Source organism: Pseudonaja textilis, chromosome 10 (assembly GCF_049901715.1).
Source record: "Pseudonaja textilis isolate UNSWEBS1 chromosome 10, rPseTex1.2, whole genome shotgun sequence".
Lineage (NCBI taxonomy): Eukaryota > Metazoa > Chordata > Lepidosauria > Squamata > Elapidae > Pseudonaja > Pseudonaja textilis.
In genome coordinates, this window is record NC_141999.1 from 11,674,248 (window position 1) to 11,700,729 (window position 26,482).

At 44.5% G+C, this 26,482-nt stretch overlaps 1 protein-coding gene across 4 annotated transcripts in view; it reads right to left on the reverse strand.

Annotated features, from left to right (window-relative positions):
* Nucleotides 1-4,900: 4,900 nt before the first annotated feature.
* Nucleotides 4,901-26,482, reverse strand: part of CD164L2 (CD164 molecule like 2) — a 34,849-nt gene continuing 13,267 nt past the window's right edge. The window contains exons 4-6 of one of the 4 annotated variants that reach the window (XM_087939718.1): nt 23,593-23,682; nt 13,476-13,638; nt 4,901-5,568 (exon numbers count right to left, since the gene is read on the reverse strand). In XM_087939718.1, coding sequence (XP_087795844.1) covers nt 5,562-5,568; nt 13,476-13,638; nt 23,593-23,682 — 260 coding nt within the window. In that variant the 3' untranslated portion in view covers nt 4,901-5,561. The other 3 variants (XM_087939716.1, XM_087939717.1, XM_087939719.1) reach the window with 3 other exon arrangements.

The window sequence follows — 26,482 nt, forward strand, 5'->3', positions numbered from 1 at the left end:
ACGGCCAAGAGCAGACTGAAGTCAAACATTTGTCTCAACCGTTCAACATTTCTCAAATTTTAGACTAAGAGAAGTTCCCTCCCAGGAGTCTGTAGAGATTCTTAGTCCTCCAACTCATGGTTGTCCCAAAGGTGCTTTTTTCAGGAGGCAAATGGACTTTCTTGTTTTTCCTTTGCAGATGTTTAGCTTCTCATCCAAGAAGCTTCTCCAGTTCTGACTGCATGGAGGGGAATGGAAGGATTTATATTCCTTGCAGACAGCTGGTCATTTGCATCCTTTTAGAGGGTTAGAGTTAGGGTTGAAGCACTTGGGGATTTATCTGTGTCCTCAGGGTCACCTGAGTAGTGCTTAATGGTTCCTGTAATGGTTCCTGTAATGGTTCCTGTAGATAGCATTTTGAGAGTGTAAGAGCTAAGGGGACAGGTTGTGTGGGTGAGGATGGTTTGCCCTCTTCCAATGTGCCTGCCTAATGGCGTGCCAATCTCGAAACTGAATTTTTTTCTGGAAATCCGTTCCTACATTCGAAGAGTGTTAATCCCAAATTATATAGCTAAAAGTCTATAGAGATTCTCTTCTGGTAAATTGGAAGGGTCCTTGTATTACCCCAGGGTGTGTGAATAAATTGTACCCATTTCTCTCTGCTTGTCCAAAGTACAGCTATCAGAACCAGAATGCAAATATCCTAATGGCCACTAGTTGGCAGCCAGAAGATCTTTGCTGCCACCCAGTGGCTGCTTGGTTTATTTGTGTGTTGTGGGGAGAGAGAGAGATGTTGCAGGCTGAGAAGGGAATCCAGAAGCAAATTCGGTGGAAAAGCTTTTTGCCGCTGCTGAGCGGAGCTGCTCTAGTCTCCACCCGACCTTGAGGCAGTCGAAAAATATGCTGGCATGACATTTGCTGTTCACAGCCTTGCTGCCTCTCTTGCTTTTATTGTCTCGGTTCCCATTCACGGCTGTTGCCAGCTTTCCTTCCTGAGTAATGGGTGATTAAGCCTAACAGCTTTCACACGCCTGGAGGCTGTCCTTGGATGGTGTCAGAGTAAGGGGGTCTCTGACACTCAATTACAATTAATGAAGACTTCAGCTCGTCTCCTTTGTAAGCTGGAAGTAAAAATGAGGAAAACAGGATGGGGGAAAAAAAAAAGACACTGGCAGGAGACGCTGGTCCAATAGTTGGGTGCAAATTGGAACAATCCCTAAATCTGATTGCTAAAAGAGTTCTTTCTCATTGAGCTTGCTTATAGGTCTCGTCTGTTGACGCCAGAGGGCACAGATAGCATTTTGAGAGAGTAAGAGCTAAGGGGACAGGTTGTGTGGGTGAGGATGGTTTGCCCTCTTCCAATGTGCCTGACTAATGGCGTGCCAATCTCGAAACTGAAAAGGCAAAAAGCAACAGTGGCACTCTTAAAGAGCATCAAGCCTTACCCAACATCCCAGTGCTGGAAGTTAAAACCCACACCTCTCCTAGGAAAATGAAATATTTTAGGATATACTAAAAAGGTAGAATATTTCCTCTGAAGAGAGTAGAAACTCAGAAGCAGAAACTCACCTCAGAAGCAGAAGCTCACCCCCACCTTTATTAATGGGCGGGCCATTAAGGCCTGGGCCACAGTATTCTACATAACAAAGGCCTCTGGCCATCTCACCACCTGGCACCTGGGAAGACTGCATCAGCCAGCACTCAGGTGAAGCCATGTGGTCCAGACAAAGCCTACAAAGTTAGCTAAGACCCCTGCCCCCTGGGAGTCTGACAGCCAATGGGATACATTTCTTGCACAGGAACAGGAAACACTAAGGTGGGGCCCAACAGAGGGTATAAAACTAAGGGTCTCTCAGCATCTTGGCCCTTTTCCTTCTTTTCCTTCACCCAACATCTTGAAGCATGTGATCGTCCTTTTCACTCTGGAGCTCCAAGCCATGTGGTCCTGCTGTCCACCATTAAACCATCTTTCCAAACAGCCTCCATGTTTCCAGGGTCTTTTTCCCCACTTGGAACTGAACCCAGAGGGATAATTCTTCCAATACCAGGATCAAGAGTGTCTCTGAAGGGTATCAAGATGGGTGGAATTGTGAAAGTGCGATGGAAGTTTTGCCCATTTATAGGTGCACTGCACACAAAACCCGCATTAAAAAAAACTGACAAAGCTTCCATTGTCCCCTAGGATCTGCTATCTTGATTCTTTGAATTATACCAAAAAGACGCCCCTACCCAGGGCTCCAAATTGTAAGCAGAAGAAACCCTGCAAAATTAAATGAAGTTCTCATTATATTCTGACATAACAAACTATTCCTTCAAGGACAAAAAAATCTGAAGAACTTCCAGCTGTTGAACTGTATCTTCCATTATTGACTATGCTGAGCAGAGGCTGCAAGTAGCTGCCAACATCAACTGGAAGTGTGTGTCTGTGTGTACTTTGAACTGATCCTGATGATTGTCTGTAGCAGGGGTGCGATTCAACCAGTATAATAACTGGTTCGGTGAGCGCATGCGCCAAACACATGCTTCGCGCAAGCGCAGAGGGTCTGCTACTGACCTTCTCCTGCAATTCTGCACTCTCCTTGTGTGTTCAACGCCGTGTGAAGCAGCTGAGCTTGAAAACCAGGAAATAAAGGTCAGAATAGATAGGGCAGGTGGGCGGGCCCAGCAGCTGATCATTGGAACAAACCGGTTTGCTCACAGATGATCCTTGGAGCTACCGGTTCAGACGAACCAGGACGAACCAGTAGAATACCACCCCCAGTCTGTAGTTTCCTTGCCAAGATTTCAAATGTGGTTTGCCATTGCCTGCTTTTTTCTAGGGCTGGGTGTGCATGATTGGCCCAAGTTCACCCACCTGGCTTTGTACCTCAGGCAGGACTAGAATTCAGTCCCCTGGTTTTTAGCCTGGTTCCTTAACCACTCCACCAAATTGGTTCTCGGTAACTGGGACAGAGGGCACACAATTCTCCTTCCACATATTATAATGGCAAGTTATATCAGAGGTCTCCAAACTTGGCAACTTTAAGACTTGTGGACTTAGCTGGCTGAGGAATTCTGGGAGTTGAAGTCCACAAGTCTTAAAGTTGCCAAGTTTGGGAACTCCTGAGTTATATCCTCATGTAATGTAAATACTGAAGACAGAGGGCTCATCAGGGCAAGTAGACAGCATCCCCATCTTCAAAGAAACTGACAAAATATATGAGGGAACCTACAACAACCACTTGGCAATAGTGATCAATCTAATAAAGATCGATTATGTTTAATTAAGCACTTAATCCCAGCATCCATCTTCGCAGTGGCAATCAAGATGAACCCGAGGCTGCAGAAATGGACTGGAGGAAGACAAAAGCTAATCACCTTCCTAAAGGAACATTTTTAACCGGGAGGATCCCCTTGTGTCGTGGATAAAAACAGGCCACCCAAATGCCCGTATCTGTTTGCTCTATGCTGCAAAAGGTGTGTTTACAGGACTCTACTTCGGATTGACATGCAAAAGGATGCAAATGACCAGCTGTCTGCAAGGAGCATAAATCCTTCCATTCCCCACCATCCAGTCAGAGCTGAAGAAGCTTCTTGGATGGGAAGCAAAATGTCTTCAAAGAAAAACCAGAAAGTCCATTTGCCTCTTGAAAAAAGCACTTTTGGGACAACCATGAGCTGAGTGACTCAATCTCCACAGACAAAGTGCAGCCTCCCCCCCAAAAAAACCAAAAAAAAAAAAACCAGCAGAGTGCTATTTTGCACACAAGGTGGCAGTGAAAGGCAACCTAATTCTTCCATTAGGAGCTTTAGAGGGAAGGGAAGATTTGTGTGTGTGGGGGGGGTGCAATTTGCTGAAAGGTGAGTTTCTCACTCATCACTTTATGGCAAGGCCATTAGCTGGTCTCATGCTGAGCTGGCCTCAATGCGTAGCAATTGAGATCTTCCTTTTAAAGAAGGATAAGTAATCTTCTACCTGCTTTTCATCCTTCCCTGAGCCTTTTAGTACAGCCTCAGAATCTCTTCACCCTTTTGCTAGTCCAAAGATGTGGGATTCAGGGACAACCCTCTCAGCCACAGACTCTCCAGGGTCATTAGTTATGCACGTTCATTAAAAGGAAACCCTCAGGGAAGAAAAAAAAATGACCCACAACATTGGAAATGATACAAACGCATTTCTTAGAGATGAATGTTAAGAGCGAGGCAATCTTCAGGATCCCTTCGGACCGGTGCTTACTCTTTCAAGCTGCACCTTTTTTTTTGGTCTTTCCTGAGGTGTTTATTGATGACCAATGCAATGTTTCTCTCTCTATATATATATAAAGACGAGCACACACGGTCTCCATAAATATTGCATTTTATTTGAAAAAGCCTCTTGTTTCTCCCCCCCACCTTTTGCTGTTGGGGTTTGTTGTTGTTGTTGTTTTGCAAAGGATCTCTCTGCTTCTCGAAAAGGACTGAAGGACAGGTGCTTTCAAGGATCCATTCGTAAATAATCAGGCAATTTCAGAGAAGCTCAACTGAAGCTGAATTTCTGTTCAGTTTCACAAAGCCTGCTGGGATTCTGCTCCCATGGCCTGCAATTCCCTCCATCGGAAAACAGGATATGTGTGAAGGAAACCCCTTGCCTTTTGTGCAATCGATTTAACACCAGGAACCAAGCATTTTAACATCCGAATAAGGTACCTATTTCGAAAAGGCACCCAGCTAAATTGACATGTATCAAAGCAGTTCAGGTTGCACAACCGTTCCACATTTGCTGTTAAATTTGAAAAAACAATTTTGAGTAATCAAGAGAGAGACTGGAATGGAGTGTGTGTGTGTGTGTGTGTGTATGTATATGTGTGTGTGTGTGTGTGTGTGTGTATGTGTGTGTGTGTATGTATGTGTATATATATATATATATATATATATATATATATATAGTTTTACACTATATATATATAGTTTTACACTGACATCATAACTAAAACTAGCAGATCATGTTCTAATCAGTAGGGCTGCCTTTTATTTTATTTTTTAAAGGATTAGCAACCTACTCCGCGAATGCCTGAAATATATGTATCGTTCTGTTGTAGCGCTGCTTACAACATCAGGAAAGAAATAAAAAAAAATCAGAAAAAAAAAGATTTCAAAGGTTAAAGTAAAATTCATAAGGTGCAAAGTCAGGGCACGATCCACTGTATTGAGAAAGAGATAAAAGGCCTTTTGTGGGCTTAGAATAAGAGTAATTACAATGAAGAGAGAGAGACTATAAAGAAAAAAGTCCAATTGGTTGAAGAGATTCTTAATTTGAGTTACGTACATCCACACCCAAACAGATGAAGTTTCCTACAGCCCGAAGTCTGGTCTTGTGGATATGCGTTTATAACGTATACATTACCACTTCTGCATCAAGTCTAGAGGAGACTCATATCCAAGCCAAACACTATGGGCTTGGTAACAGGGTACTGAGGTGCAGATTTTTGGATTATCTCATTCAGAAGTTCCATCAGGTGGAAAGAGAATGTCCTGGTCTCCAAACACGGTCCAACCAGCCCCTTCTCCAAGTGATCTTCCAGCCAAAACGATGTACGTCAAGACAGCTTCCTGGAGATCAGCCTTTAGATCCTAGTGTGATTGAGCAAAGGAAAGTAAAGGAAGGAAAAAACACTTCACCAGGCCAGAATGCAAGGGGGAACCTTAAGCTAGTTAGTTTAGAGGTAAAGGTTCCCCTCACAAATACATACTAGTTGTTTCCAGCTCTAGGGGCCGGTGCTCATCTCCGTTACAAAGCCGAAGAACCAGTGCTGTCCGAAGATGTCTCCGTGGTCATGTGGATGGCGTGACTAAACGCCAAATGTGCACGGAACATGGTTACCTTCCCACCAAAGTGGCCCCTATTTTTCAACTTGCATTTTTTCATGATTTCGAACTGCTAGGTTGGCAGAAGCTGGGACAAGTAACGGGAGTTCACTCCGTTATGTGGCACTAGAGATTTGAACCGCCAAACTGCTGACTTTTCTGAATGACAAGCTCAGCGTCTTAACCACTGATTCATCCACGTCCCTAGTTAGTTTGGGTTAGACTGGTTAGTTTTACATGTCTACAAAATCTCCTCTTCTCGAGTTTGCTAAAAATAGGACCTGTATTTGCAAAACCGAGAAAGCAAAACTTGCAACTGGCAATAGTTGGAACACAACTATTTCCCAAAAAGTCCACTATTCATCTCTTTACGTGCTGAAAAGGTACCTGTGGCTTTTCTTGTTGAACCAATCTCTCTTAAGAAAGGGAAAATCTCACTGGCTTGGATTTTGACACACCTAAAAGGCAAGATCTCATGCTGAAGATCAGGGACCCTCGAGTTTGCATATCAATGATGAAAACCAAGGAATAAAAAAAAAATGTTTGTCAAACCAAATTCAAAGATACCACACAGTCCATTTATTCAGAAGCTACCGAGGTGAATTATGTGGTAAGGCAAAAATGGAGCTGGGGCAAATCAACTTAAGTCTTGACTATCTTCAGATTAGGTTTTTTTCCTTCCTTCCAATAAACGGAGAAAGAAAAGCATGCAGGGCTGCATTGTGGGTCAGGCAGGGGTGGGATTCTACTGGTTTGGGCTGGTTCGGGTGAACCGGATGTTAATGTTACATCTGGTTCACCAAACCAGTATTTCAACCAACCAGCTGGCCCCACCCACCGCTCCCTCCCCTCCCAAGAGTCTCTATGTGGCCCACTTTTGATGGAGGTAAGTGCAGGGTCCGTGTGGAGGCTCTGAGGGAGGGGGGGAACAGGCCTTCCAGAAGTCCAGAAACGGGACTCTTTCCAGCTTCCGGAGAGCTTCCAGAGCCCTGGAAAGGCTGTTTTTGCTCTAGGTTGCTCCTCTCCTTGATTAGTTTCCACCCTTTGCTTCTTGTCCTGCCCTCAGGTGCTTTGGAGAACAGCTTGACTCCCTCTTTTTGGGGCAGCCCCTCAAGTACTTGAAGATTGCTATCATGTCACCACTAGTTCTTCTCTTCATTAGACTAGATATATCCAATTAATAAGTAAGATAGTCACAACCCTATGACTGAAGCCCTACCCTCCTTCTTTAGTGTATGCTGTACCCAATAGGTTGAATTCTTTGACCTTCTCCCCTCTATTGTAGGTGCTGTGGGGTCAGTGAACTTGAGTGTGTTGGGTGAACTACTTTATCCTCCTGAGCCATTATAAGTTTCATCGGAGATAGCATGTTACATCGGTCTTACATTAACCTGGTCTCATGGCATCATCCTGCATGGGTTGATTCTGAATACAGATCCATTTGATTTTAATGGTATCTGTTCCCAAAAGCAGTGTTTCTCAATCTTGGCTACCTTAAGATTTGTGGACTTCAACTCTCAGAATCCCTTAACCATCATGTTAACTCTACACGTCTTAAAATTGCCAAGGTTGAGAAACACTGCTTTAGGGAGTAAAATCAAAGCATATCCACCATCAATCTTAAATCTACTGTATTTTGAGCCAGGTTGACTTATGGCAGCTGCCTGGATAAGATCTGTGCAGCTTTCTTGGCAAGATTTCAGAAGAGGTTGTCCATTGCCGCCGCCTTCTCCTTCCTAAGAGAGGATCCCATATACGACTTCTTGGCTCTCTTGGAAAACATGCTCACTTCCGGTGTAGACGTTTCTCAGCGGGAGAGACCTTATAAGGTGCTCCTACTTACTGCACAAGGCTGCCCAACAACGACACTCAGGAGCATAAAGAAAACTCCCACAAGCTTTAATTCAAAAGTCAGGATCACAAGTCTTCACTCAAGGTGACGAAGAGCACTCAATTAACCTCTCTCCCTCCAATCCTTCCCACGGAACCCCCACCCCCACCCCCGAAGAAAGCTTAAACAGCACAAAAGTCACACAGCAACCCAAAAGAGGCACAGCACAAAGACCCAGCATTCCTGGGTTGGATAAAGAGCAGCCAGCTAGTGCACCTCCCGATATCCTTTCCCTGCAGAGCCTGCGTGCTTTGGGACTGAGAAAAGAGGTGAGGGCATGCTTTTAACTGCTCTGTAATCTCTCCAGAGAGAACTCTGGCTGTTGGGGAAGGATTAAAAGCACGAATTCATTAAGAAAGAAACCGAAAAGAAAGAAACTTTTTTTTGTGTGTATTTTCAAATGGCCAGTTCTTGCAATTGGTACTTCCAACGAATGGAGGAGAAAGGATTGGCTGTGCCTTGTTGGTATTCTGAAGTCAAGCTCATGGCTTAGTTTTTAAGCTGGTCTGCTGTCTCATCTGCGCTGGTTTCAGATCTGCCAATTTTTAGAAACACAAATGGCTTTACTAAGGAATCCAGCTGCTGCCAGGGATGGTTTTTAAAGTGGATATTTATCTCTCAGAGCTGTAGTGGTAATTCCTCAGTTCAAGTAGCAGTTAAAATCAACTGTACAATTCTCATTATTGGAAAGGAAAGGACTACTTCCAAATCTGGACGATTTCAAGAACAAAGGATTGATGCAGAAGTCCATGAGAGGTCACTCCATGGAAGCTATGATAGGAACATTTGTCTGCACCAAGTTGGGTGCTTCCGAACAAGCCCTAAAAGCAGTATTAAAGCTGGTTCTTGCAGCAGCTTTAGGGCTAGTTAAGCAATCGGACATTGTCCCAGAAAAAGGGACTAGAAAGTTTTATAAATAATATTGGAAACTAGAAGAGGAAATGTAGGAAGAATTCTGCAAGATTCGAGAAACTCATTGGGTGAGATGCAAAAGGGCATTTGAAATGCCTCTTAGATATGAAGACAAAATGCTCATGAATTGATGAATCATGTCATCAAATACAAACTGAGTTATTTTTAGACGCAAAACTGAATTACATCGACTGAAGGCAGTAAGCAGATATATTTGGTCCTCCATATAGAGCTGGATGTTTTAAGTGGGGCTGGTGAGAATAAAACCCCACTGTCTAGAAGTAGACCTCCTGCTTCAAGAACACCCTATCCAGAACTTCCAACATCACTACCTGACTTTAAGAATACAAATGTTTCTCTTTCTGAAGCATAGGACATTATGGTCCTCCACTTTTCTCCTATTCTTCACTTAAATAGCTATGAAAACTGAGTGGGAAGTCAACCAGCTGAGGGGAGAATTCAAGAGTCACTATGGAGACTGGATAGCATGAATGGCTCTCAGCCATTTAGTTTGTAAACCACACGCAAAGAAATCCGTGCATCGGTTTTCCCTAAACTGGCATCCTTCAAACATCTCAGACGATTGTTTTCATGATGTGAATCGTATGGCAGAACAAGGTGGAGAACATGTCCTGCAGGTGTTGCTGGCCCACAACTCACCATAGGCAACTAGGATTTTTAGTTCAATATACCACTTGGAGGTCCAACTCACCACTTTCAGCGCAATAAGAACAAAAGATCTGTCTGGGAACAGGATGTTAAATGGTACCTTGCTAGTCTCACAGCTTGGCTAGTCTTCAAACATTCAATGAATGTTGTTGATGTCCTCACTTAGTGGCAGATAAAAGCAGAATAGAATTTATACTCCCTCAGGTCAGTGTTATTTATTTCCTATTTCTCCATTCATTTTCTCTTTGGAGGCTGGGCAGCAGGCAGTGGTTGCTCCATTCACTGATCAATTCACCTCTTTCCCTTGATTTTTGGTAGCAAAAAGGTCAGTTTCTTTACTAGCCTCTCAAGTCATGAACCCTACATTCAGGCCAAATAGGAGAGAGAGGCTGACTCTGGTCACCTCTCAACAGTTCAAACTCTACATTCTGGATTCTGGGCAAGGAAGGCCCCTAATTTCTAAAGACAACAGAATAAGATGATTTGTGTGTTTTTATACACATACACAAAGCGATCAAACGATGAACTCTTATTTGGTTCAAAATTGTCCATATACTTCTTCACACAGAGCAAGAGAGAACAAGTTAAGGAGAGTCTCCAAAGATAAATTCTTCCATCAGAAGAAAAGAATGCTTTGCTACCTGCAATAATCCTATATCTCTGCAAACAAAAGACTGAACAGTTTGAGGAAATCAGGCTATTCTCTCTCCTAGGACATGGTATTTTTTCTATATGCCCATCGTCCAGGAAATGTGCCGTCATTGTATATTCGATGTATTCAAACTGCCCTACAGTATTCATGATTCTGAAGGATAAGTCTAAATAGTGGAACAATCTATGAGAAGAGCAAATAGATTTTCTTGGTTCTGGCGGCAGCCCTTAACTTCCTTGGTTCACATGCAAACACACACACTCTTCTACACCTACTGCTGGGTCTCCCCTCTGATAAGCATGGGGAAAAAAAATGAGGGAAATGGAAATGTTATGATGTAATATGATATATTGTTAATATAACACACAAAATCCCCCAAACCAATATCCCTTTTATCCCACTCTCTATTCTTACAGGGGATCCTCGACTTACAACCATAACAGACCCAAATTTCCACGGCTAAGTGGAGTTTGCCCCATTTTTTTGGCCTTTCTTGCCACAGTGGTAAGTGAATCACTGAGTTGTTAAGTTGGCTATGGGGTTATTAAGCAAACCTGGCTTCCCCATTGACTTTGCTTGTCAGAAGGTCAGAAAATGTGATCACAGGATCCCGGGACTCTGCAAATGTCATAAACATGAGTTGGTTGTCAATCATCCATACTTGTTCATGTAACCATGGGAATGGTGTAACTGTCATAAATGTGAACGTCGGACATGTCACTTTTTTCAGTGATGTTGTAACTTCAGACAGTCACTAAGTGAATGGTTGTAAGTCAAGGATTATCTGTATTTTCTAAGCAAATAAGAACATAGGTTGATCTCCATTCAATAAACAAAGGGGGGAACTTTCCATAGCTATAATCACTGAAAAATTTAACAGGGAACAGGGAGAGTGCAGATTTTTGTTTTAGAGTCAATATTGAATTAGGAGAAGACATTGAACTAACAGATCAAGTTACTTTGAAAAGAGTAAGTTAAAATTCCAGAGGGTAAAAGGAGACACAGAGTAGAGGACTACAGTTTTCCTTGCCTGGGAAAGGAGAAGAAAGTTTCAAGAGCTCTTAAATGGTCACATTTTAGGGAAGATTGTTAAAATTGTTCCCCCCGCCCCCGACCTTCATTTTATATTTTAAGGACTAATAGCAATAGCACTAAGATTTATATACTGCTTCACAGCGCTTTCCAGCCCTCTAAGTGGTTTACAGAGTCAGCCTATTGCCCCTCACAATCTGGGTCCCCATTTACCGACCTCGGAAGGATGGAAGGCTGAGTCAACCCTGAGCCCAGTGAGATTCGAACTGCCAAATTGCAGGCAGCCGGCCACAAGTAGCCTGCAGTACTGCATTCTGACCACTGCGCCACCACAATATTCAATTTGTGAAATATTTGCCCCGTGCAGGGTTTGAACAAGGGGACAATCACCCTTTCCCTTGGAATAGGAATGATCTCAAGTCATAGCTGAAGACATCTCTAATGCTCCAGAAACCATTGGACTTCAGCATTCATCATTGCTGCCCATGGCTGACCCAGCAGAATCCAACCATCAATTCGGGAGAGGAACCTTCCCCTATTGCTGGATTACCTTATTTATTGCATAGGGTATAATTAGGACAGGTTGGGATGTTCCATAACCATTAATCCTATGCCACTAGTTAGCTTCCTTCCCGCAGGAACGTCAGACAGGCCACTTCTGAGGTAAGCCTGCAATGACTCAACAACCCATTAAGCGCAAATGGGCCATGGGCCTCATTTAGAAACTGGGGAAGATTTGCGTATGGCCACAATCGTTCCAGTTAGTGATGAAAGATTTCAGTGTCCAGAATTATTGTGCTGGGCAACCCAGGCAGTAAAGTCACCTGCTTAAGGAGGCCGGAAGGGAAGAGCAGCAAAGATATAACATTAAAAGCAAAAAGAATCAGGAGTCAAGATTGGGGGATAAATAATTACATTGCTTTATCTTGCTGCAAATTCCTTCCCTGGACCAAATTCGTGGCTGGATCATCCTTTAACTTGGGGTTTAAAAGCAAAGGACACCGTTACTTTCAATTGCATCGCTAAAGCAAAGCTTTTATTATTATTATTTTTAGATCAGCCTTCCCAGCTTGGTGCTTTTGTTGAGAATTGGGAGCGCGAGGCTCAAAATTCCCAACCGACTTCTGCACTCTGACCTGCTGAAAATTGTAGGAAGCTGACAATGGGATGTCACTGGAAGAGGTGCGTCTGGAGTGGGGAGTGTGGGAATTGAGTGACAACTCATAAACCATTCCTATGCCTGTTTTAATAGTTGCCATAAAAAAACGGGGGGGGGGGGAAGGAAATCTGGAAGAGCAGTTGAAATCAAAAGGACAATCCAACTCTTATCTTTGTAACTAAAATATCAGAGTTTTTGCCCACCAATAGACAGTATTTAATTGGAGAACGTGATTGATGACACCCAGCCTGTGAACATGCTCAATTGGTGAATCTGGTTGAGGAGACACCCAGGAGGGAGGGGGGAAACAGGGTCAAAGGTGACTGTAAATTACGTATGCCAGAGTTGGCTTCATACAGGGCAGTATCAGTATGTCGCCTCTAATGAACCCTTCGAAGTTTTTTGAAGTTTGGCTCAAGAATCATGATTTGATTAGGGCGATTGCTGGAATCCTGACACTGAGGGGGTTTTAAAGATGAGGACAGGCTGGGAAGCTTCAATGGCTTCTTTCTTACCCTTAAAGGGCAGATTCTGCGCAGCTGGAATTTATCCCTTACATTTCTATATTACAATTCTCAGCTTTAGGAGCAGAAACAGACCTTAAGGGTCCAGCCCTACTCTAATGTGAACACGACCAGAGTTTTTAGGGGCATCAACAGGACAGGTAGTCCTCGACTTACGACTGCAATTGAGCCCAAAATTTCCACTGGTAAGCAACCCAGCTTATTAAGCGAGCTTTGCCCCATTTTGCAACTTTTCTTGTCACCGTTGTTAAGCGAATCTGGCTTCCACATTGACTTTGCTTTGTCAGAAGTCGCAAATGGAGACAGCATGATCCCGGGACACTGCCATCGTCATAAATATGAGCCAAGTGGCCCAGCAGCCTGAATTTTGATCGTGTGACCATGAGGATGCTACAAGGGTCGTAAGTATGAAAAGCGATCATAAGTCCCCTTTTTTCTGGTGATATCGTAAATTCAAACGGTGACTAAAACGAAAGGTTCTAAGTCGAGGACTACCCGTAATGGGGAAATGCTGGCTGGCGCAGGAAGAAAAGAGAACGGAATTGCTTGTGGGAATAAAGAGAAGGAAAAGAAAGTTTGCCAAGTAAGAACACCCCACACCCTACAATTTCTGTGCTTAAAGAACCGGGCCTGATTTTGCCTCATTTATGCCTCTTCATACTATAAGACAGCAGTTGTGTTAAAAACTGGCCTAGGCAGCCATTTTGTCCCTGTTCAGCTCAGGTACACAACGTTGGCTTCTCCCAAAGAAAGTCCGACACCCCAGATTCTGAAACCTGGTTAGTTGAAAAGCCTCGCAACTTTGCTACCCCCAACGGTCCATAGGAGACTTACAGCGTCTGATAGGTGTTGTCCTTCGACCGGAGGAACTTCACAACAAAGAAGGCGACAGCTTGGATGCTGAGCACCAGGACGATCCCTCCAATGAAGCTGGCCGAGTCAAAGCCCGGTGGATAAAACTCGGGCGGGAGAGTTTCTGGTGGGCCAGTGGTCGAGCCTAGAAGGAACCAAGCCAAGGAAGGGACTGAGAGGAAGCAAGGCAAGAGAACTCATCCTGAACTTTTCCCCCAAACTTTATTGTAGACGATATCATGACTCCAAATGACACTATAGGGCACTGCACACCAGAACAACTAGACACAAGGGCAGTTTTTCCCCGAATGCCATCACTCTGCTAAACAAATAATTCCCACAACACTATTTAGTAAGACTGTATTACTATTATTCTGCTACTACTAGATAATAACACTTCCTACTGCCTACCTCTTCCCGCTCATGACGATAACCGTGTTGTTTGTATCTTTACCATTTATACTGCTTTGTTTCCTAGTATGATTTGATTGCTTATTAGTAACCTATGCCTATCACTAACAATTGCATCTTATGATTCTTAATGAATGTATTTTATGTTTTCTTATGTACACTGAGAGCATTTGCACCAAGACAAATTCCTTGTGTGTCCAATCACACTTGGCCAATAAAATAATTCTCTTCTCTTTTCTTCTCTTCTCTTCTCTTCTAGAGGCTGGGTGGAAAAGATGGGAGATGAAATATTCTCCTTCTTTCAAGGACATGAGAACATGGGAAGGTTATGGACGTCATTGTTTGGGGTTGTTTTTGTTGCTTAAACCCACATCTAAACTGGAAATCACGGCAAGCTAAACCCTGATAAAGAGAGATACATTTATACTGCAGGTTGTGGACGATTTCTGCTTGTTTTGGTGCCTTCGAGTCGTTTTTGCCCCCTGGACCATTCCCTGCAGTTTTTTGGGCAAGGTTGTTGAAAAGTGGTTTACCCTCCTTCCTATGGGTGTAAAAATAAAGGGACTGGCCCACTTATCCTTGTGCCTAAGGCAGGACTAGAACTCACAGTCTCCTGGCTTCTAGCCTGATGCCTTGGCCACTACACCTATGTGACTCTTTGAATACAGCGGTACATATCGTCTAGCAAATCTGATTCCACATCTGTACTTTAAAAAAAAAATGAACATGGAAGTGTTGAGAAGGCATCCAGCTTCAAAGCAAGAGAGAAAAATTTTCTTCCTACGAAAAATGTCTGTTAGCATTTCTTGATCTGTTTGGGTGGGATCTGAGACCCATCAATAAATACCTTACATTACAAGCTGCATACACCCTTGTATCCCACCCACCCACCCACCCCACGTGCACTGCTGATGTTACCTAGTTGGGTAATGAAATGTCTGCAGGAAAGCAACCAAGACTAGAAAGCACCAAGGATCCCACCATTCAACCCTAAGCTACAAAAGTTCTCTTGTATTGGGCCAAGCAAAGTTTCCTATCCGCTCCCCTTTTCTTCTTATCCCTTCCCCTCCCCTCTCACTATCCCTCCCCTTCTCTTTCCTCTCTCCTCCCCTCCCCTCTTGCCACTCCTCCTCTTTCCTCTCTCCTATCCTCCCCTCCTTCCTTCCTTCCTCTCCTTCCCCCTCTCCTCTCCTCTTGGCACGCTCCCTCCTCCCTCCCTCCCCTCCCCCTTCCCTCCCTTCATTTCCTTGGAGAAGGGAGACTGGTTTCAAAACGGATCTACCCTGTCTTCTCCCAGGCACATTTTGCCCCAAAGTGAAGAAGAATGTCAAAAAAAAAAAAACCAGGATGGCCGACATGGATTTGACGAGGACGGAGTAACAGAGGTTAGAGCATCTCTAAACAGATTCAGTGCTGGAGCCTCCACACTAATGTGCCTGTGTATCAGCCTATGCGCCTCTGGTATCTCTCGGGGCCTTTGCACCTGGGATTTCTTTGTTGTTTCAAATGAAAGCCGCACCTGTTCTCATTATGTGCCCAGGAGCTGGGCTGATTTATTGCCACCTCCGTTTGGAGGGGATCTGAAGTCACAACAAAGCGGGGATTTTTCCCTTGAAACCCAGCAGCTCCGAGAGCTCGCAGGCAGCTTCTGCCGTTTTCCTCTCTTCCCTCTTAGCGTCAGGAACCTATTAAATGTCACCTGAGGTTCCTATTTTGTGCCCTTGGTGGGAGGAGGCAGGTGTGTGTGCGTCTCCTCAATCAGCAGCAAGACCTTTTGAATGGAGTCCCTGAGTTACGATCACATTTATGTTGCTAAGTGAAACATTTGTTAAGTGACTTTTGCCCCCATTTTGAGACTATTCTTGCCACCGTTGTTAAGCGAATCATTGCATTTGTTAAGCGAGTAACATGGGTTGGTTAGTGAATCTGGGTTTCCCCATGGACCAGCAGTGAGATTCAAATATTGTTGCCACCGGTTCGGTGGGTGTGGCTCAGTGGGCGCACTTGGCGTGCGTGCACACACTTGGCATGCACACGCGCCAAACAGACACTTTGCACAAGCACAGAGGCGTTCTAACTTGCCTCCTACAAGCCTGCATGATCCCGGTTGCTTCAGCAGCTGCCGCGCGGCGCTATTCTGTGCCGCGCAAAGCAGCTGTGCTTCAAATTCAGTGGATAAAGGTGAGTATGGGAGCCCAGGTGGGCGGGTGGGCCCAACAGCAGAGCAGCGGAGAAAACCCGGTTCGGTCTCTGCTGCTCATCGCCCCTACTGGCTCTCCAGAACCGGACAGAACTGGTCAAATACCACCAACTGCCATGGACTTTGCTTGTCCGAAGTCCGCAAAAGTTGCAGAGATCCAGTAGGCACCCGTCATAAACATGAACCAGCGGCCAAGCATCTGAATATTCGATCACGTGACTACAGGGGGTGCTGCAACGTTTGTAAATGTGAAAAAGGGACATATTAAATCACTTTTTTTCCAATGCTGTTGTAACTTTGAACGGTCACTAAATGAAGTCAAGGATTACCTGTAGTTGTTTTTTTTCCTGAACAGTTACACAACCCAAGGAAGAAAGCAACACCTTGTGTGAAGGAAACGGGAGTCTATGGAATCGTCTTAGGATTCTGCCACCCAATTCTGTTGAATTTGACAGTCCAGAATAGAGCTGTTCTCCCAAGGTAGGTTTGCCTTGAGCGCCAAGCAGAGGCCTCTGAATTCAGAGTATGGCAGCACTTAGCTTACCTCATAAATCAACTTTCTCCAGACCAGCCACCTCCACGAGGCCTTCTGATTGATCTACCAGGGCTACCCAAGTGAATAATAAAAACACCTGAACAGCAGAGTGATTTGGCTATTGCTTGCTATCCCCAACTGTAAGTAGGCGTATATTTATTGATTTCTAAGATTACTACCTTTCTCCTTGCCAAACTGCCTCTGAGCTGCAAATATATTACTACAAGGGCACCTGCGCCTGCTCCATTTCCCCCATGGTGGCTCATTTAAAATATTTCCATTATCAGAGTACAGGTAGTCCTTGACTTACGACCACAATGGGGACCAAAACTTCTTTTGTTGCTATGCAGGGCAGTTCAGTGAATTGGGTCCAATTTAGAACCTTTTTTTGGCTGCCATTGTTACACAAATCACATTGGCTGTTCATAGCAATACTACTTAGATTTTTATACCGCTTCACAGTGCTTTTACAGCCCTCTCTAAGTGGTTTGCAGAGTCAGCATATTGCCTTCTACAATCGGAGTCCTCATTTTACCCCCACTCAGTAGGATGGAAGGCTGAGTCAACCTTGAGCCTGGTGAGATTTGAACTGCCAAATTGCAGGCAGCCGGCAGTCAGCAGCAGTAGCCTGAAGTACTGCACTCTAACCACTGCGCCACCACAGCTCATTAGTGAAGCATATGGTTATTAAGTGAATTTGGCCTCCCCCATTGACTTTGCTCATTGGAAGCTGTCTAGGAAAGTCTCAAATGGTGATCATGGAACCCACTCATGGGACAATGCAACCATTATAAAATACACGCCAGTTCCCAAACACCAGAATTTTGATTACGTGACTATGAAGACACTGCAACAGTTGTAAGTTTAAGGACCAATTGTAAGTCACTTTTCTTCACAGCTGTTGGAATCTTGAACGGTCGCTAAATGAACGATTGTAAGTCAAGAGCTACCTGTGTTATGCTAACAATATGAATAGCAATAGCACTTAGACATATACCATTTCACAGTGCTTTACAGCCCTCTCTAAGTGGTTTACAGAATCCGGGTCCTCATTTTACCCACCTTGGAAGGATGGAAAGCTGAGTCAACCAGTGAGAAGTGAACTGCTGGCAGTGAGCAGAGTCAGCCTGTAATATTGCATTCTAACCACTGCACCACCAGGGCCAAGGAAAGGAACAGAGAAATAGCAATAGCACTTAGACTTATATACCACTTCACAGTGCTTTACACAGTACTCTAAGCAGTTGACAGAGTCAGCCTATTGGCCCCAACAATAGTCCTCATTTTACCCACCTCAGAAGGACGGAAGGCTGAGTCAAAGTAACCCGCAGTACTGCACTCTAGCCACTGTGCCACTATGGCTCTCATCTCATCTCATTTCTCTTCTCCCTATTACATAAGAAGGATTCTTGACAAACTGGAATATGTTTAAAACAGGGCTCTCCAAACTTGTCCACTTTAAGACTAGTGGACTACAACTCCCATAATTCCTCAGCCAGTCATGCTAAGGAGTCTACACGTCTTCAAGTTGCCAAGTTTGAAGGCCCCTGGCCTAAAAGAAGAGGGTAACTTTAAAGTGGGGGACATTGCGTCCTGGCGCTACAGTGGAACGGCTTGCGTTTGTTAAGACAAGAGAAGACAAACTTGGGGAAAGAGAAAAAAAAAAAAAACACCCATGGTTTTCAACACTGCGATGATGCGTTGACATGCAGAAGATGGAACAGAGGTGTCTGTTTTGCTTCAAGGAGAGGATGAGAAATAATGAGGTCATTGGGAAGCCAATTTGGGGGAAACTTCAGGCGAAGCTTCCTAATTGACAGTGGAACGAGTACTTCAGAAGTCAGGATGACAACAGTGGAACTCATCAGCTCTAGAGGGCTACTGGTCAGGGATGCTACACAGTGTCAGATGCAACATGACCAAGAGGGGAGCATTGAACCATTCATCCTTCCTCATCAGGTGCTCTCCAGATAGGTTGAGAAGAGAGCCTTCCAGCCAACAGACTGCAGTTGGCACTTCAATACACAGACCGCAGATTAAAGAAGGCTTGCGCAAGCGGCCTCTTTGAATCCCATTGTTCTCCTTCCTTCCCCTGTCCAGTATCAGTTAAATTAGGCCCATATGGAAGGAAGGCAAACACAGACCCACTCCTCCCCGGGTGTGTGCCTCGGCTATTTTCCCTCCAGCTCTTCCAGAAGTTCCCGATTCTGAGCGGTAAACTCATTGGGGCTTAGAGATCTTGGTTTGTTTTGCTCGTTAAACTTCATAAACTGCCACATGCACCAATAGTGTAGAATAAATCATTCTTATTTGACAATGCTGCCTCCGCTGCTGCCTCCTTCCATTATCTGTTTTCAGCAAAGAATCCCTTGCTGGCAGAGTTAACAAGCCAGAGCCAACCAGCTCTTTTAAGCAGCAGTTCTGGTTTCCTGGCAGTGGAAGAGATTAGACGATGCCGAAGGGACCGGGGAGTGGAATTTCCTGGCCAAATCAAAGCCTGGTTTTAAGATGTTTGGATGTTTTCCTTGCAAGCTATTCCCTCCCGCTTCTACCTCCCTCTGGCCACCCACCCCACAAGAGTCAACTCTTAACACACTGCAACTCCAACGCACGCTTAACAGAAAGTAGCCCTTTCCAGAAAAGATCCATCCTACACAGAGACGCACAAAAATGATGGCTACTGGAAAAGCACCCAGGCGGGAAGGAAAGCTTCCAACAGGAAATGCAGAGGATGAAGCGAAGCGGTTAGGACATGCCAGAGAGGCTAGCGTGGAAGCCCCACCAAAGCTGCTTCATGCGCCCTGAGATAAATGCGCATGCAATGGCCTATAGGGAGCCTCTGGCAGATCAATAATTCAGAAGGTTCTGGGATAGAGTTTCTCACTTTAATTAGCCCAAAGCTCCTTGCTGCCTGCGCTTCGTTTCGGCAGGAAGATTCATCCTCCCAAAGAGCACCCACCGCTGCTCATTCGCACCCATCCATCTCCTGCTGGCTTCTTTATTAAAGAGCCATTTCCTCCAGCCTGCCTGCTTAAGCTTTGCTGCCCAAGCAGGGCAGGCCTGGTTAGAGCTTTCCAAGCCCCTCCGAGAGGGGAAGGGATGTTTTTTTTAATTAACTCTCTTAATTTTCACCTGCAGTTGGTGGTGAAAGGCAATAGATGCCTTGCAGGTGTGATGCCATGACACAAGCCTCTGTGTTTTGAAAGCCGCTGTGAGATAGCCTTCCAAGCCAACATTTGTAAGATAGAGAGCAGGCTGGGGGCTGCTTCTCTGCTCCCAATTCTCTCCCATATCCAGAGTTTAACGAAAGTTAGAAATTTTAGGAAGCACCAAGAGTTGCCGAGAGACAGGTAGAATATAAATATCAATCACAACAACAATACAAATGTGGCTGTGGTGACCCTTAGGGTTATCAGCACACTGAGAGCCATATCCAAAAGTCTTGGACGTGCAAAATCTGCACATTGAAAAAATTTCCATCTGTCAATTACACAAGGCTACACTGCTGGGATCCCTACATGTGCTATACCGGTATATCTTGATATCTTAGGTTCTTGGGAAGAACTCAGTGCATAGGAAGCCCAATCTCAGCTAAAGAACTGGCAATTGTGATTTCACATTGTTGTATATATAACATAAAGAGTAGACTGTCAGCCCTCCCAGACAGGCTGGATAAGAAGTACAACCAATAAGCTAATTCTCCTTTTTTGAAAAATTACCTTAACAAGGAAGGACTCAGTGGAGAAGAGCCTAACGCTGGGAAAGTTTTGAGGGCAATAAAAGAAGGGGACGACAGAGAATGAAGTGGCTGGATGGAGTCCCTGAAGCAGTTGGCATGAGCTTAAATGGACTCCAGGAGATGTTAGAGGACCGGAAGGCCTGGAGGAACGTTGTATATAGGGTCGCTATGGGTTGGACACGACTTTGCAACTAACCACAAAAACAACATTAACAGAATCTTGCAAGTCTGGAAGGACAACTCTTCCCTTGTCATCTTAAAACCCAATATTTGAGGGAGGGTCTTTCTTGAGCCTTTTGCTTTGCCCAGCATGCAGCTGTGGGCTATGCTACCTCTTATCTAACAGTTCCTTTCGCAGCATCTCTTTGCTCGGTTATTCCCACATACTGTTACATGGATATAGTTCTACCGTGAGCATGCTAGTTGGGGAATTTGGGGAATTGAAGTCTTACATGGGGTGAGGACAGATGAATCTGATGCCTTTTATGGGCCCCTCCCAACTCTGTTAATCTAACCGTGTTGGTCGCCATGATCTCTAATCCACAGCAAAATAAATTTTTAATAGATGGGGTGGAAGACTCAAGTCAACATCTCACCCAAATGAGTTTCGGTTACGTATTTGCTTCATTTTACTTCATCTTTTTTCCATCCACAGGAACGGCTGCCTTTAAGGATGTACTTTTCAGTGTATTTCGCCTTAAAGCTGACATTTCCAAATTCAGCATTTTTCTCGTCTCTTTTTAAATGCCTGTTAATCACCCGAGTTGAGAACTCTGTTCCATCCTTTAGAAAAATGTGAAAATCCAACGGATAACCAGAATCCAATTTATACATTAGCCCAAGAGGTCAAGCCAGCTCGTCTCTGAATTTGCAAAGATGGAATCCCCTGAACGTCCCTCATTAATGCAAAATCCTAAAAATAGGCTTCCTCCAATTTTGTCTCTTTCAAATGTCTCGGAGCTGCCCTTCCAGAATCCCTCCCTCTTTTCAATAAATCCATTGGACCTGCTCGCTAGAAAAGATGAAAGCGGTAATTTAGTACATCTGGAAGGCACAGTCTTAGGTCAAACCCGTGCTCACAATTTTGCCCAATTCCCACAGAGACCTTCTGCTGCATTCGATGAAGGTTTCAACAGCATCAAGGCAGCATCTTTTGCAGAGAAGATGAAAACATTTAAGCAGGAATATTTTCCATGCCTTTAAAAGCTACTAAGTACACCAGTAGCTCCCCAATCTGCACGCCTCCGAATATCTTGGCCTACATTTTCCACTAGTCTTCTCTGTCTCTTTATGCATTTGCTAGTGCATATAAATAAACCTCTATCGAGTATATAGTGAAGCAAATAAACCTCTATTGAGGAAGAAATAACCCCCTATTTCCCATTCTGTGCCCCCAGATTAAGAGAGTGAAATGTCCAAGATCGTCAACTCATGCGGAGGACACCAAGTGAAGGAATGGTAGGGTAGTGAATATTTGTTCTGATCCAAGCCTTGTTCAAATCGAACAAACACAAAGTGTGTATAAAAGCAAACCTTTTTTAATGCAGCACTGTGAATTCTGTGCATTCACAGCCAAGAGTCATTCAAAACTAATTGTCCCATATAAAAGCAAGCCCTTTCGAGGTTGCAAAAGGCTGTCAGGAACAAAAGACGAATTGCAGATAAATATCCAAAGCCAGAAGTTTCAAAAAACAAACCGGAAGCAGGGCTTCAACGAGGACTCTGAGTAGAAAGAACTTCTTTGCTTCCTGCAAAGAAGCCAATCCCGATGACTGGCTTTTATCCCTTATGGGAGGGGCCATCCACTTCCAGCCTTACTCCCGAGTCGCCCGTGCTGCTTCAGCTGCTCTTTCCTTCGAGCAGCCCTGCACATACGCACAATGAGCACTGGCTCCCCGGGGTCCTCTGCATCATTGCTGCCAGACTCCACAACCTCCGAAGGGAGCGCCTCATTCTCCGACAGTCCTGGCCCCATCCCTGCATCACATGCAGGCCCCACGTGCGAGTCCTCACTCTCAGAGACCTCAGCCATCCACACCTGCTGCCAGCGAACCACAACAATATTGAATTAGACGGGTCCTTTTCATTTGACTCAAGATAGCTTAGTCTTTGACTTACCACCATTAATTTAGTGTCTGTTCGAAGTTACAACGGCACTGGGGGGAAAAGTGACTTATGACCGTTTTTCACACTTATGACTGTTGCGGCATCCCCAATGGTCATATGATCCAAATTCAGACGCTTGGCAACTGACTCGTATTTATGACAGCTGCAGCGTCCTGGGGGGTCATACAATCCGCTTTTGTGGTCTTCTGACAAGCAAAGTTTATGGGGAATATAGATTCACTTAACAACCAGCTCACTCACTTAATAACTGCAGTGATTCGCTTAACAACGGTGGCAAGAAAGGTTGTGAAATAAGGCAAAATTCACTTAAGTGTCAGTAACAGAAATTTGGGCTCAGTTGTGGGTTTAAGTCCAGGACTCCCTGTAAAAGGCCGTTTTTAGGTATATCTTGATCCACACACAAACCGATGAGATGCCAGCAAGTTTTCGGTTGTGGTAATAATGATGGATGCTCATTACCACATCACTGTCAGCTGAAAGGACCTCTGAGTTTCTCTGGGGCTCCTAAGGGAATCAGGGAAGGAACATCACAACATCCCTACCCTCAAGCCACAACCTTTGTCTCCAACTGGCACATATTGATGACCTATATCACTGCCACTCAACCTGTTTGATAGGAGGAGCAATGAAGAACAGTTTGAAAAGAGAATATAAAATAACAGAATTAGATGGGACCTTGGAGGTCTTCTAGTCCAACCCCCTGCTTAGGCAGGAAACCCTACACCACTTCAGACAAATGGTTGTCCAACACCTTTTTAAAAACTTCCAGTGTTGGAGCATTCACAACTTCTGGAGGCAAGTTGTTCCACTGATTAATTGTTCTAACTGTCAGGAAATTTCTCCTTAGTTCTAAGTTGCTTCTCTCCTTGTTGAGTTTCCATCCGTTGCTTCTTGTCCTGCCTTTAGGTGCTTTGGAGAATAGCTTGACTCCCTCGTCTTTGTGGCAGCCCCTGTGTAAGCACTTGCCAGAAATATCCTGGTTGGAAGCATTTGGAAGCGCTTTGATATCGCTTGACATTTTCCATGCGAATACTTGCTGCCCAGCCCTTCCTCTTCCAGTGTAAACAAACTTACACAGATGACTTACCAAGCATGGGAATCTTCGGCTCCTTGGAAGATGGATGGAGAGGCTCCTTTGTGGTTGGGTGGGGATGCTCTGTGGTAGTTAGCTTTTGTTCTGTAAAAAAGAATACTTTTTTTTTAAAGCCTCCACTATATAGCAATAGCAATAACACTTAAACTTATATACCGCTTCACAGTGCTTTACAGCCCTCTCTAAGTGGTTTACAGAGTCAGCCTATTGCCCCCAACAATCCCCCATTTTACCAACCTCGGAAGGATGGAACACTGAGTCAACCTGGAGCCTGGTGGAATTCGATCTGCCAAATTGCAGGCAGCTGGCTGCAGCAGAAGCAGCTTACAGTACTGCACTCTAACACTGCGCCACCGTGGCTCTAATACCGTGAGGGTGAACCTATGGCACGCGAGCTGCAGGCAAACTTACCTCACTGCGCATGTGCGTTCCTCACAGCTGATTTTTGGCCGGTTTGAGGCCTTTTTCAGCCTCCCAGAGGTTTCAGGAAGGCTTCTGTAGACTTCTGCAGGATTTTCAGGATGAAAATTAGGCCTGTTTCACCACTTTCTGTTTTTCGGGAAATACCGGATGTGACGAAATGGGCCTTGTTTTCAGCTTGAAAAGCCTGCAGAAGCCTTCCTGAAGCCTCTGGGAAGCCGAAAATCAGCTGTAAGGCGCAGTGCAGGTCAGGGGGCGGTGGGGGGAGGTGGCAGCAAAGTGGGTGGGGATTGCACGTGCATGCATAGGGGGCATGGGGGACATATATATATTGTATAGCAAGACAAAAAAGAGAGACCTTCAAATTAAAGCAAAAACTGTTAAAATTGCCCAATGAAAATACAGTTACGCTATCCCAAAGGTGCTTTTCTAAAGGCAGCTGGACTTTCTTGGGGATTTTTCCCCCTTGAAAACATTTCCCTTCTCATCCAAGAAGCTTCTTCAGTTCTTCGGTTCCAGTATGTAGATTCAAACCTTTGTAAAATTTGTATGATAGTGATGGAAAGAGGGCAGATGGCTAGAGAGCTCAAACATCCTTCTCGTAAGAAAGTTTTGTGAGTCTTTAGCTTGGAGAACAGGAGAACATAACCGGTGTTTAGGAGGCCATGCCTATCATAGAGAAAGCAGACAGGGAGAAGTTTTTCACCGTCTCCAAAGCGTCAACCTGCAAAACGACTTCAACCGAAGACCTGCTTACTTCTGCTTTGTTTCTTCGTTGCCATTCAAGGGTAGAAGGGGTGAACCTTAGGAATGTGGTGCCTCAGTTGGTTAGTCATAACATCTACCGGCGTGTGAACCAAGGTCATGTCAGCAGACACCTGTTGGGAATCTATGGCTGGACAGACTGGCCTATGTGACCTGAGAGACCTGGAGGGAGGGATGGAAATCCTATTCTTTTAACTATCCCTATGCATGGGAATAATTTAGAGCTGGCTTCCCTTTTCTGAGTGCCAATATGATGTACTCATAAAAAGAGTTTCTTCAACCTGAACAATGTGTCAGAGTCCTGAATTCCCGGAGTTCATTGCGCAGAACAATGACCCAAAGTCTAGGACAAGGAACCGTCCAATGAAACTGACTCAGGAGGGATTAAGAAAAGAAGGAAACCCTTCTTCACGGAGCACACCTAGCTTGTGAAATTTTTCCTTCACTTGGATGATTTCAAAGGGGGTAGGGCAGTGGTGGGATTCAAATGTTCTTACTACCAGTTGTGTGGGCATGGCTTGGTGGGCATGGCAGGGGAAGGATACTGCAAAATCCCCATTCCCTCCCACCCCACTAACCTGCTTTCCAGTTCCATTCTCCTGTGCAGGGCAACCAAAGAAGACCCAGCCGGTCAGCTGGGACTCGGGAGGCGGAGAATAGATGGGGACGGGGCCAGTCAGAGGTGGGATTTGCAGGTTCTCCGAACTACTCAAAATGTCCGCTACTGCTTCTCCAGAACTGGTCAGAACCTGCTGAATACGACCTCTGAGGTAGGGTAAATTATCCTAAAGCTTCAAGATTTAGGATGATCTCCCAGTCAGGGGCTGCTGTGAGAAGTAGGCAGCCATAGAAATTGAACCACTCTCTTAGGTCACTGTGTGAAACAAAATGGTGGATTCAGATCACTCCTGCCTGATCCAGCAGGGCTGTTTTTTATGATTTGATTCCATTATACTCTCTTAAGAAAACAGGATGATGAAAGCCAAGGGTAAAAATCTCCAAACGTAAAATAGCTATCAGGAAGAAAGACAAAGATGTGCACCTCTGTTCTATACGCTATCAGAAAATAATCGAGTCCTTGACATATGACCGAAAGAAACCTGCCCATTACAGTCATAAGATGAATCGGTCATATGACTGAAGCCTGTCTCATGATCCTTTTTTTTTTGGTGGCAGTTAAGTAAATCACTGTGATTGTGAAGTGAACCTGTGGATGTTAAACGAACCAATGTTTCACAATGGGTGCAGTTTTGCTGAAAATCAGAATTAAATGCCAGGTTTCAGGAAAACTATCATAAAACATTGTCATGTGACTATGGGACATGACAAACACCCATAAATTGGCCGTGTTGTCAAATTTAGTCATGTGTCCACAGAGGGGCTCCAACCATTGATTTCTTGAATCTGGGTAAGTGCCTTCTTCCAGGTCGGTCATATCTTTGAAGAGTCGCTAAGCAAGTCATAAGTCAAGGACTACCTGTAATACCATTAGAAATGTCTTACTAGGGAATTATCTTAAACCAATCATCTAATCTTGGGATGGGGTGCTTTAGCTCTGTGTTTCTGAGATGGGACTGACCTAACTGGCCTCAGGTACGGATAAATAATTTTTCCCTTTTTGCAGTGAGCCAGAAGAAGAAAGGCAAAAAAATAAAAAAAAATCAGCTGTGCCAAAAAAACATAATAAATTGGGTTTAAA